Here is a 12,013-nt window from a genome sequence, read left to right on the forward strand (position 1 = left end):
ACAAAACAATTATAGCACCCAAGCCTTTTTAAAAAAAATTACACAAATGCAATAATTCCATATTTATTCTGCATATTGACTACTCTTTCAATGAAACAGTATCTTGAAGCTCTTTCCATGTCAGTACGTGCAAGTTCCTTTAATGGCTGCAAAGTACTCCTTGCAGACTGTGCTGTATTCTAATCAGTCCTTTAATGATGCTTCTGTTTGCTTATTACAAACTTTGCTACAGTGAACAACCTTGCACATGTATCTTGGCATACTTTTGCAGGCCTGTCTTGAGGTATATTCCTAAAAAATATGGTTGGCAGCTCAAAAAGGCTGAGACTTTGATTTTTATTTAGTTAACTGAGTTTATATATTGGTGTGTTGTCTAAAATTTCAGTACCGATTTCCAACTTGCTACCTAAAAATACTGTACGGTATACTCTTTCTAGAGATATATAAGAGTCTTGATGGTCACCTCCTCCCCACTGCCCTGTACAGGGCCCTTATTGTATTTACACAACACACTTCATTGCCTCCCTTTGCTGGGCATTTGAAGGCACTTGAAGATGGTGGTTACCCAGTATGTGGCTAAATCCTCCTTTCTCCCAGATGAATCAAAGAACAGTGCTCCCTGGGACACTAGTGAAGTGTTTGCAGAACTGCTGCTGTGTCAAGCCAGGGCTACCCTGCGGCTGTCTCCTGGGCAGTGAAGGTGGACTTTCAGGAGAGAATAATCCTGCCTGTGTGTGCTGACTCACCTTTGCTCTTCCTGGTCCCCACCCTAGTAAACACACACCAGTTAGTGAGGTTCCACCTTTAAAAAAATCCGTCACGGAATCAGCCAGCTGAGATGCCCAGCCTCAAAGCCAAGTTCTTCCTCTGTGTGAGGGACTCCGGTGTTTGGGTACCACCTAGTAAACGTTAGCAACAAACCAGGCTATTAGGTGGATAGGGGCATACCCTACGTTCCAGAACTTGTACCTGAATCAACTGCTTTTTAATAAACTACATCATCCTTAGCATCCGAACGTGGATCTAAGAGTGTCTGCACTCTGTCTAATGGAAATTTCCCCTTCATAATTTGGAGGAAGCATCAAGGCTAAGAATAACTTTCCATTATTGTTATTACTATGTTCGTGTCTTAGCTGGCACGCCTGCCACTGCCCTCCTCCCTTTGTACAGTATGCTGCGCTCACCAGGAGCTGCTGATAAATGAAATACCTTGCTGAGTATCCACCTGTTTAAAATGGTACCATCTTTAGTGGGGTAAGCAAAAGGGAGTTACTCAAAAATGAAGCTCACTTGAGTGTCTTGAGAGGTAGCAGCCTGACAAACAGTGCCTCTGCCCTCTGCAGAGAATGACTGTCGTCGCACCGATGAGGAACCATCTCCGCTGTCCTTCTCCCGGCACACATGGCAGTCACACCTGCCACTGCCTCTCAGCAGGGATAGAGGAAGAAATGAGGGGCAGAACAAGTACAAAGGGTCAGTTGCTCCAGAGCCCTAATGCGTGTTCTCACAATTCTGGGCAGTCGTTTCCGTCTTAGAACAGCTTTCTTTTTTTTTTTTTTTTTTTTTTTTTGGCAGAGTCTCATTCTGTCGCCAGGTGCCAGGCTGGAGTGCAGTGGCACAATCTCAGCTCACTGCAACCTCCACCTCCTGGGTTCAAGCAATTCTCCTGCCTCAGCCTCTGGAGTAGCTGGGACTACAGGCATGCACCACCACACCCAGCTAATTTTTGTGTTTTTTACTAGAGACAGGGTTTCATCATGTTGGCCAGGATGGTCTTGATCTCTTGACCTCGTGTTCCACCCGACTTGGCCTCCTAAAGTGCTGGGATTACAGATGTGAGCCATGGTGCCCAGCCGCAGAACAAGTTTGTAAGGTGGAGCATGGTAACAATGCCACACTGCACCACCCACCACGCCACCCGCTTACTCCTGGGATTCAGCAGCTGTGGGCAGACGCTGTGTGCCCTGGACAGGTCACACTGGTATTCAACTCTGTTGTCCCCTACTCGGCCACAGGAAATGGTGTTTGTTTTAGTGTGGGGAATTTTCAGCTTCCCAGGCTGGGCTTGAGAGCCTGCACATCCATGTTGTGTTTCCAGCTTTCCTGATAACGTTATCGCTCTGTTAGAGCTTTCCAGCTCAGCCCTAGCCCAGCTTTCATTGATCCACTTCGCCAGGATTCTGACCTTGTCCTTGACAATCTGGACAGGTCAGCTTCTCCCAAAGGCTCTGAGTTGCTCCCACCTTCATGCTATTTCCTCCCACCCTTTACCTCATCTGGGTGGGTATTTGGGGGAGTGGGGAGAAGAAACGCATAGTGAGGAGTGGTCACTAAAGACAGAAGTTATCATTAGAAAACGCTGGATAGTTTACAGTTTTCTCAGCAGCAAAATAGTGATAGTAATTATGTAGTATGAGGGGAGGTGGGTGTGAAAGTTAAATGAGTTCACATATATAACTATAATTGTCTGGCAGAGGGAGGGAGAGAGAGGGAAAGGGAGAGAAACTGATGTATGACTAGTTGGATATAAAAAAATGCATCAAAAATAACATTAGTGTTTTAGTCTTTAATGCTAAAAGGAGGTGGTCATGAATAAAAATTGTATGTCTTTTTTTTTTTTTTTTTTTTTTTAAAGGTGGGGTTTCACCATGATGGCCAGGCTGGTCTTGAACTCCTGACCTCAGGTGATTCACCCACCTCGGCCTCCCAAAGTGTTAGGATTACAGGCATGAGCCACCGCGCCCGGCTGTAGGTCTTTTTAATGAGACATTTTGTTTTGGAGACAGTCTGTCATTCTGTGGTCATGTTAAACTTAGGTAGAAATATCCAGTAAGTCATTCATTCATGAGACTGTGAAGAAAACATGTTTGGATGCATCCATAGTCATGGAATCTTTGGTTCGCATCTTGCCTTTGCTACTTGCTAGTTGGGAGATCTGTTTCCTCGTATGTGGCATGGGAATATTAACCCCTCTCTCCTAGGATTGGTGGCAGTAGTAGGTAGAACACCCTCCACAAATCAAATAACTCATTGCTTTGCATATTATCACCACTGTTGCCTTGTTGTAGATAGCAGACTGGAAAATGAGTCCTCTTTGAATTCTGGAGACTGGGGCTAGGAGTCTTCAGTGTCGAGTGATATTTGGAACCATGAGGATCAGTGAACTCTCCACCCTGAGTGTAGTTCTTCTAGGGAATAACTACCATGAGAAAGAGGAGGAAACGGCCTCTGAGGTGGGGCAGTCAGGAATGTGTTTCTGTGCAGTGAGGCAGAGAAAAGACCTTTGGGTTTGATATTGAGACAGACTTGGGGTTATGCTGGGAAGGCAGTTTCTGTGGATCAGTAGAAATACACACACCATGACACAGAGCGTTTCTGTTTCTTGTCCCTTACAGAAGTTGAAGAAGTGCTTTTTAATAGCCTTTGTGTTTTGTTCAACTGTGGGTACATTTTTAGGTATCTATGAGAGTTAAAAACCAACCAACCAACCAACCTGCAGGTTGGTTACTCTAGAACTTAGTTTTCTGTGCAGAGTATCTGTGGGTGCCCAGAAAGCTGAAAACGGTGGGGAGTTGAGGAGAGGAGGAATCACTGGGAATTGTGTGGCTGGAAGCAGACCATGGGCATTCAATGGAAATCTAGTGAGTCATGCTGTGGCCAACGCTTTTTTCTCGTTCTGCTTTGCCACAAGAGGAAGAAGGAGTGGTGAGGTCTGAGGTAATTTTGTAGAATTGATGCTGCATGTGGTTCTGAGAATGCCAGATATAGAGAGGTTTCCTCTGCAAGACAGCATGGGCGGGAAGCCTTCCAGAACCCCTTTCCAGAGTGGGAGCCCATCACATGGTACACTTTTCCTATGATAGCCCCATCTTGGCTGATTTTAAAAGATGGCTTTTCACAGGGCCTCTTAGAACTTGTGCTTAGCAGAGAATCTGTGTTTCCCATAGGAAAAAAAGTAAGCAATGTAATGAATTTTTAAAATAAAATTTGAAATGACTTACATCTTCTATCTTCTCCTCTCAAAAAGCCTAGTTCATCCTTTTTTCATCCTAGTTTTGATGTCTGAGCAGTTGGCCTTTGTAGATACTCTTATTCAGAATTTTTCTCTCCTTCATTCAAACTCCCCCAAGCAGTGAGCAGGGCGGGGGCAGGGGCGAGTCTCACTCAGTTCAGTGTCCACTGCACTTACCCAGTGGTGACACTCCCAGTAGAATGCAAGTGTTTCAAGGCAAGGGAGGATCTTCCAATATTGTCATGTAATATTTGCCATTACTCTGTACTTACTAGCTTTTTTGCTTGATAAATGTAGATGATAATGTATGTCCTCCCTCCTCTGGTCTCCTTTGGCAAATTCTAAATATCTTAGAGTTACTTCACATGGCTCCTTTTCTGGGAGGTCATTTCTTCTGCCTCTCCCAGGACAAAGTGGCCCACCCTTCACTCCTGGAACACCCATTTTATGTGTGTTTATGTTGACCGTTACTGACTCATGAATCACTTTGTTCCATCATTATTTAGGTGTCCTTCAAAGGACTTTGAGCTCCCAAGTGCTGAACTCCCCAAGCGCTCATGAATCACTTTGTTCCGTCATTATCTAGATGTCTTCATGGGACTTTAAGCTCCCCAAGTGTGCCACAAGAACTTGGCACAGAGCTCAACACGTGGGGGACCCCACTATAAAAATGCCAAATGAAGCCCTACAGGCCACAGAGCGTTTGGAAGCCGCCGCTGATGTTAAGCTGGATCCCATACATAGTTAAGGGCCGCAGCTTCATCTACCCAAGGGGCCCACATGGGGGTGAGGTCTTCCTCTCCAGGGTGTGTTCTGTGATGTCGTTTTGTGAGTCCTGTCTACATCCTCGTTGGTAGATCAGTAATCACTCATAAAAATGTAGCCCATCTTTTGAATATAGAAGGCCAGTATGGCACGTATGACAGCAATAAGTTTATGAAGGGAAAGTAATTTAGATAACTTGAGAAATTACGACCGTGTGACACAGTCATTGTGTGATACATATTCTTTTCACTTCAGGGTTATGTCCTATGATTTTTGCGAAATGAGACTAGGAAGTTTCTATGCCATTGCTTATTTTCACAGGCAAATTCAACGAAACAGTATGATGGAAGCCGACATCAGAGACCACTGACCCTGTGTTCTCTATTCCTGACACTGTTGAACACTTCACACATGTTATTTTATTTAATCCTTACAACAACTTTATGAAGTGGGTCTGTCTCCCATTTTGCAAGTGAGAAAAGAGACACTTCAGTGACACAGTGAGCTTCGGAGACTTTCCCCCACTTTACTTAGTCTGTAGGTAGCAGAGCTGGAACCTGAATCCTCATCTTACTAGTTGCAGAAGCTTTCTCTGCACGGCTCAATCTACGACATTGTATTTGGGAAATTAGCAGCATTTTCTCTTTGTTACTACAGGGGAAAATAAACTATCCTACTAATTGTGTGTTTTATGTTCTCAGGGAAGCAAAGGTGCCTACCGGTACCACTGGCAAAGCCACAATGTCAAGCACAGTGGTGTGGACGACATGGTGCTGCTCTCCAAGATCACGGAGAACTCCATCGTGGAGAATCTAAAGAAGAGATACATGGACGACTACATTTTTGTATCCTTTATGGGCTTCTTTGGACATTTCTAAGTGGTACTATGATGTCCACAGTTAAATCGTGGCTTTATGCTGGGTGCAGTGGCTCACCTGTGCAATCCCAGCACTCTGGGAGGCTGAGGCAGGAGGATTGCTTGAGCCCAGGAGTTCCAGACCATCCTGGGCAATGCGGGGAGACCCTGTCTCTATTATAAAAAATAAAAATTGAACTTGGGGCTTTATTCTTGGCTTGAGAAAAGAACCATCTGAAAGTCTGGATGGATGCTGTGTGCGCACATCATTTTCAGGATTTCAGAATGAGGTTTTGTATGTTTATATCGCTGAGTTCTGGCTGTGCAAAGGGCAAAGATGGTGCCAGATTATTCTCCTGGCATTTCACAAAGTAAAGATGCAGCCAGTATTTATCTGTTTTAATCCATAATATTGTCCCTTTGACATGCTCTAGTCATGCACGTGGTATCTAAAACCTCTGCTCTTCCTAGGAGAAGTCCTGGTTTGCAAAGAGTTTTACCAATAATGCGTCCTGATTACAAAGCAGAGGCATTTAAGTCTGGACTTAAAAGGCTTAAAATTTTTGCCAGTTTTTCTGCATTTTAATGTATACTAAAGGAAATGTGAGAAGTGAAGATCGACTGTTGAGAATGCCTGACATTCTTGAGTTGTTCTTTATGTATTAATTTTAGATTGCCAGATGTCATTTTTTATAGAGCTTTAAAAACTGCAGAATGGAAATTTGATTCAAATATGTGTTGACGTTGTTATCAACAGGGAGCTGTGATATTTGCTTAAGTTCCTATAGGATGGAAGAGTTTTGTTTGATGCACCTATGTAAAGATACACTAGTGAAACGATTGTGAGAGTTGGTCTTGGACATGCAAAGCCCTGTGTTAAGTCTGTGTAATAGTGCCAAAAAGTTTACCTTTGATGCTGGCGGTGTCTTCCAAAAGTATGGTGTCATGGATGACCTATTAAAAAGTGGAGTCTTTGCCACTGATGGAATATGCATCTTAGAAATTTAACCCAAAAAGCTTGGGGAGGAATAGTTTTCACATCAGTGGCATACTATGATTACTTAGACTGCTTGTTTGACTATTGCTAAAAGCCCTGGAACCTATGCAATAATAACTTTTGCAGGGGCTGCCTATCCCATCGCTGGTAAGTAGAGGGGGTTCAACTTAACAGGTATTTAGCAAACAATACTATTAAATAATTAACAGCATTATTCCAAAGCATTTGCACCATTCTGACCAGTACTCTGCTGTTCCCTATTTACTATAAGGGAATTGTATCAATATCTGTGTAGTTAAACCTCTGCTTTCAAGGATTAACAGATGTAGTTGGATTTATTGGCTACATTATAATAGCATCATTTTAAAAATTTATTTTATTTTTACAGCACTTTGGGAGACTGAGGCAGGTGGGTCACTTGAGGTCAGGAGTTTGAGACCAGGCTGGCCAACATGATGAAACCCCATCTCTACTAAAAATGCAAAATTAGTGGGGTATGGTGGAGTATGCCTGTAATCCCAGTTACTTGGGAGGCTGAAGCAGGAGAATTGCTTGAGCCTGGGAGGCAGAGGTTGTAGTGAGCCAAGATCGTGCCACTGCACTACAGCCTGGGAGACAGAGCAAGACTCCATCTCAAAATAAATAAATAAATAAACAAACAAGTAAATTTATTTTATTTTTATTATTTAATTTTATTTTTACTTTTTTAGAGGTGGGATTTCACCATGTAAGCCAGGATGGTCTCGATCTCCTGACCTCATGATCCGCCCTCCTTGGCCTTCCAAAGTTATTTTTTTTTAAATAACAGAGTAATCATATACAGTCATGGGATATAATGTTATTTTTAATTTATTTTTTTAAGACAGGGTCTCCCTCTGTCACCCAGGCTGGAGTGCAGTGGCATGATCCCAGCTCACTGCAACCTCTGCTTCCTGGGCACAGGTGATCTTCCCACCTCAGTCTAGCTCCCGAGTAGCTAGACTATAGGCACATACCATGATGCCTGGCTAATTTTTTGTATTTTTTGCAGAGATAGGGTTTCATCATGTTGTTCAGGCTGGTCTCAAACTCCTGAGCTCAAGCAATCCACCTGCCTAGGCCTTGTGAAGTGCTAGGACTATAGGTGTGAGCCACCCTGCCCAACAATGTGATGTTTTAATATGTATATGCATTTTGGAATAATAAAATCAAGCTAATTAACATACCCATCACTTCACATACTTATTGTGTGTGGTGTAAACATGTAAAATCTACGCTCAGCAATTTTGAAATACGCATTACATTATTATTTACTTATATAACTTGTGGATCAGGGTGGCGACCTATGGCTGACAAAATCTTCCCACCAGCATTGTTTTAACAGCAGTTTTGTTCAAACACGACCATGCTCATTTGTTTAGTGATTGTCTCTGGTTGTTTTCACACTACAGTAGTAGAGCTAAGTAGTTGTAACAGACTCTGCAAAATCTCAAATATTTGCTTTCTGGCCCTTTGCAGAAAAAAATCTATTGACTTTTGCTCCACATACCTGTGCAGGGCTTCCTTTAATTTACTTATACGAAAGCAGTTATGTTCAGTTGTGAGTTTTTATTTTATTTGGTCTTAATACTGACATATGTTTACCTTATCTGGACTTATCACCATCAAAACATTTTAATCACTGTTATGTGCCACACCCACAGCACATGAAAACTGGCAGGTAATTGATTAGAAGGAGCTGGGTGGCAGGATGTGGACCTGGACTGTCTGGCTTCAAACTTTGCTTTGCATATTATTGACCTTAATAAGTTTTGTGATCTCTGTGCTTTGGTTTCCATATCTGTAAAATGGGAGTAATAATAAAATCTCCCACGAGGCTGTTGTAGGGTGAAATGAAATAAAGTATGCAGCAAGTAAGCAGTAAGCCTGAGTTATTATTTCTGTACACCAAGGCAAGCATTAAGTGCTTCCCATATTTCTGAATAATTTTCCAAAAATTCAACTGTAAAGTTATGTATTGGAAATTAAAATGCATTTTGCCACAGAAACCATTATAAATGGAGGATTGACAAGCCTATAGAAGTCTTCATTTCCACTGAGTGTTAGTAGTTGAACAAATTCCATTTTGGAATGTTCGTGGAATCTCGGCTCAACTTACTGCATTGTAAATATGAAAATATGGCTTTTGATAAGCTGGGTAAGAAAAGAAACAAATGATGTCTGTAGTCAGTCCCTCCTAAGTCCAGTCTCCCTCACTCCTCCCCATCAGGATTGTTGACTCCCAAAATACCAGAAGCAGGGACTGTGTCTTATATATCTTCTTCAAAAAGCAATACATAAAAACCCTTTAAAGCAATACACAGTCATTTACCATGGCTCATAACATGGAGTCAAGCAAAAAGGAAAATACCAAAGTCACCCAGAACCCATCACCAAAGGTTAGTTCTTATTAATGTCTTGGTGTAGAGCTTTCAGTTTAACCACATATGGCCATACATATATATGTGCTTTCTTGCTAATTTTAACCCAAATGGCATCATCCTGCCTCATGTATTTCTTGGTTTCCTGTATAATTTTTGGCATGGTGCATTGTATTATTAATTCCTTGACAGTTTGTTGACTTTTAAGACTTGCTTTTTAAATTCAGACGACAGAGTTTTTAAATGACTAGCACAGAGAGGGCTGTTTATGCGCCTTTGAATCGATGACTGACTAATCGTGTGTTCTACCAAGGAAATGAGTTACTTGACCACTAATGATTTTATGTTTTAGAACTCTCTACCCACTCAATATATGGAAAGCCCAGCATAAGTGTGCTTTCTGTCATTACCGCAGAGTAGCTTTCGGCTTTGAGGAAGCTTGATGGATGTTTATGAAATAATTGAGGAGTATAGCTGCAGATCTTGCTCTGCTAAATGATAAAAGCATCCTTTAACACTTCAGTGTTAAGGGAATATTATAATAGAATGGCATTACTATAAATAAGAGTTGGGTTTTTTTCCTCTCCTATGTTTAATTAAGACAAGAAGAGACTTGATTTCGCATTAAGTTATAAAATTGCTCACTTTATCCCTTCTAGATCTAATTCCAGCACGTTGTCTTGTATTGAAGGTCAGCATTTGGAGCAATCAATTGCTAATGCATTCAGGCTGAATGCACATTTTTTTCTGCATTAGGAAAAATAAAAATCCGCTTAGAAAATGCTGACATTGTTTACCAATAAAACTCCATATTCTTAAGTTATTTGTCCTATGACAAAGAAGACTTAATTTGCCATCTGTTTGTCATTAATGTTGCCACACTTCTTACAATTACATTGTAAGCTATATGAGGAAAACATTACAGTGTTCTCTATTGTGCGTGGGGAGAGAGCATTTCTGGCCACTTGACTGACGAAAAGAGTTCCGATGCAAAGTCCTCCATGCTCATTAGGTCCAACTTTCTCCAAGCTTGTTGTAATCCAAAGACCGCACTCAAGTGTGTTTGGCATTTTTAATCCTTGAATTAGGAGTCCAGGCATTTGTGCCAGACTCACTAGAGTTCAAAGCGGCGTAGTTGTTCCGAGTGAGGTCTGGCCCCAGGCATCCAATTCACTGGAGGGACAGCGTGCTATATAGCACGACAGACACTGGGCTGGAGCCAAAGCCTCAAGTTCCAGCCCACCCCTTCTCCACGTGACTCTGGGCAAGTCACCTTACCTCCCTGTGCCACCTCAGTGATGAACTTGGGGAAGTCCACTTGACCAGTGTAGGTGGTTTTGGGAAATTCACTGACTATTAAAATAGATTTTAAAAGTTTGAGTCTTAGCATTGCCTAATAAGCCTATTAAAAACAAACATTTGAAAGTTGTACTACCATCACATTTCATAGAAGAAAGAATATTTTTACACCAAAACGTAGGGAGGAAATAATTAAGAATAAAGGACAGTTTCTTTATATTGATAAATTAAGCTTCATGAAAAATTTAGTGTGTTCTTGTTTTTTTTCATTCCTGCTGCAGATCAATGAAAACTTGTAGATCCACAGACAGGCATTCAGGAACCCGTCAATTAAAGATATCTTGGGTCCCTTCTGTCTCCAGGAGTCTTTTAAATAATTGGCATTTGCTTTATTTTTTTCCTGCTTTTTGGTGTCATAGCTTCATATCTTCAGGCATTTTGAAAATTAACCCTAGGCCACACCTTCACCACCAAAGATTATGTGGGTAGGGACAAAGATCGGAATGGCTTTTCCCAGAGGCACACCTGAATTATGTAATAGGGAGTGGGAGTGAGCATTGTTGGAATTACCTGGAGTTCCCAAACCAGCAGGAGAGCACAGATCTCTGGAAAATAGCTGAGGCCTCTGCAGGCATAGCAAAGTGGAAAAGGTGAAAATTGTTTAGATAAACAAGTATTCAAACTCTCACCTGAAATAACTACAAGGTGTTTATTTTGTTTAAATTAAATTCTCTTGTCTCAGTTTTTCTTGTTTAGTTTTTCTGTACAAACAGCCATTTCATTGTATTTATTTTATTTGCTCTGTCACCTAGACTGGAGAGCAATGGCACAATTACAGCTCACTGCAGCCTTGCCCTGTTAGGTGTAAGTGATCCGCCCACCTCAACCTCCCAAGTAGCAGGAACTACATGTCCAGACCACCATGCTTCACAAATTTTTTTTTTTTTTTTTTTGAGAGACGGGCTCTCACTATATTGCCTAGGCTGGTCTCGAACTCCTGGGCTCAAGCACTCATCCTGCTTGGCCTCCCACAGTGTTGTGATTATAGCACCCGAACAGAAACAACCATTTTAAACCAAACTTTACTTTTTAGGTATCTTCTCAAATAATATTACCCTCAAGAAACCTACTTATAGCTGGGCACGGTGGCTCACACCTGTAATCCCAGCACTTTGGGAGGCTGAGGTGGGTGGATCACCTGAGGTCAGGAGTTCAAGACCAGCCTGATCAATATGGTGAAACCTCATCTTTAAAAATAAAAAAAAAAAGGAACCCTACTGATAAATATAGGGAGCAGATACAGATTTCCCTCTTCATTTCATTCCAGCCGTAGTCATTGATTCAGGATTGGCTTAGAATAGTCCAAAGGAAGTATTTTTTTGTTCGTTTTTGATTTTTTTTTCTTTTGTTGTCTTTTTTTTCTCCTCTAAGAAAAAGAATTTTTTTTTAATGTCTCCCTAACCAGGCCCTTATCAGAATATATGTAACCTACTTAGTGAAAAATCAAGAGTTTATGAGGTATCTATCTCTTTATGTAGCAGATTAACAGTTTTTAAAGTGTTAGTTACTTTAGGAGCTCATATGCAACTGAATTCATATTTATTGGGTAACCAAGGGATTGGTGGGAGGTGGTACCTTTGGCTGATGTCCTGAGGGCAGCCCTTTATTCTTTGTGTGCAGTAATC

The 12,013-nt window shown here is 41.6% G+C and overlaps 1 protein-coding gene across 1 annotated transcript in view; it reads left to right on the top strand.

The window, feature by feature from the left end:
- The window catches only part of MYO1E (myosin IE), a 232,332-nt gene that overhangs the window by 94,428 nt on the left and 125,891 nt on the right, over positions 1 to 12,013 (top strand). Inside the window, exon 2 of the mRNA XM_032297293.1 lies at positions 5,479 to 5,622. Coding sequence (XP_032153184.1) covers positions 5,479 to 5,622 — 144 coding nt within the window. The remainder of the gene's footprint in view (positions 1 to 5,478; positions 5,623 to 12,013) is intronic.

The sequence above is a fragment of the Sapajus apella genome, unplaced genomic scaffold, assembly GCF_009761245.1.
Source record: "Sapajus apella isolate SASKATOON/1434 unplaced genomic scaffold, GSC_monkey_1.0 scaffold37, whole genome shotgun sequence".
Lineage (NCBI taxonomy): Eukaryota > Metazoa > Chordata > Mammalia > Primates > Cebidae > Sapajus > Sapajus apella.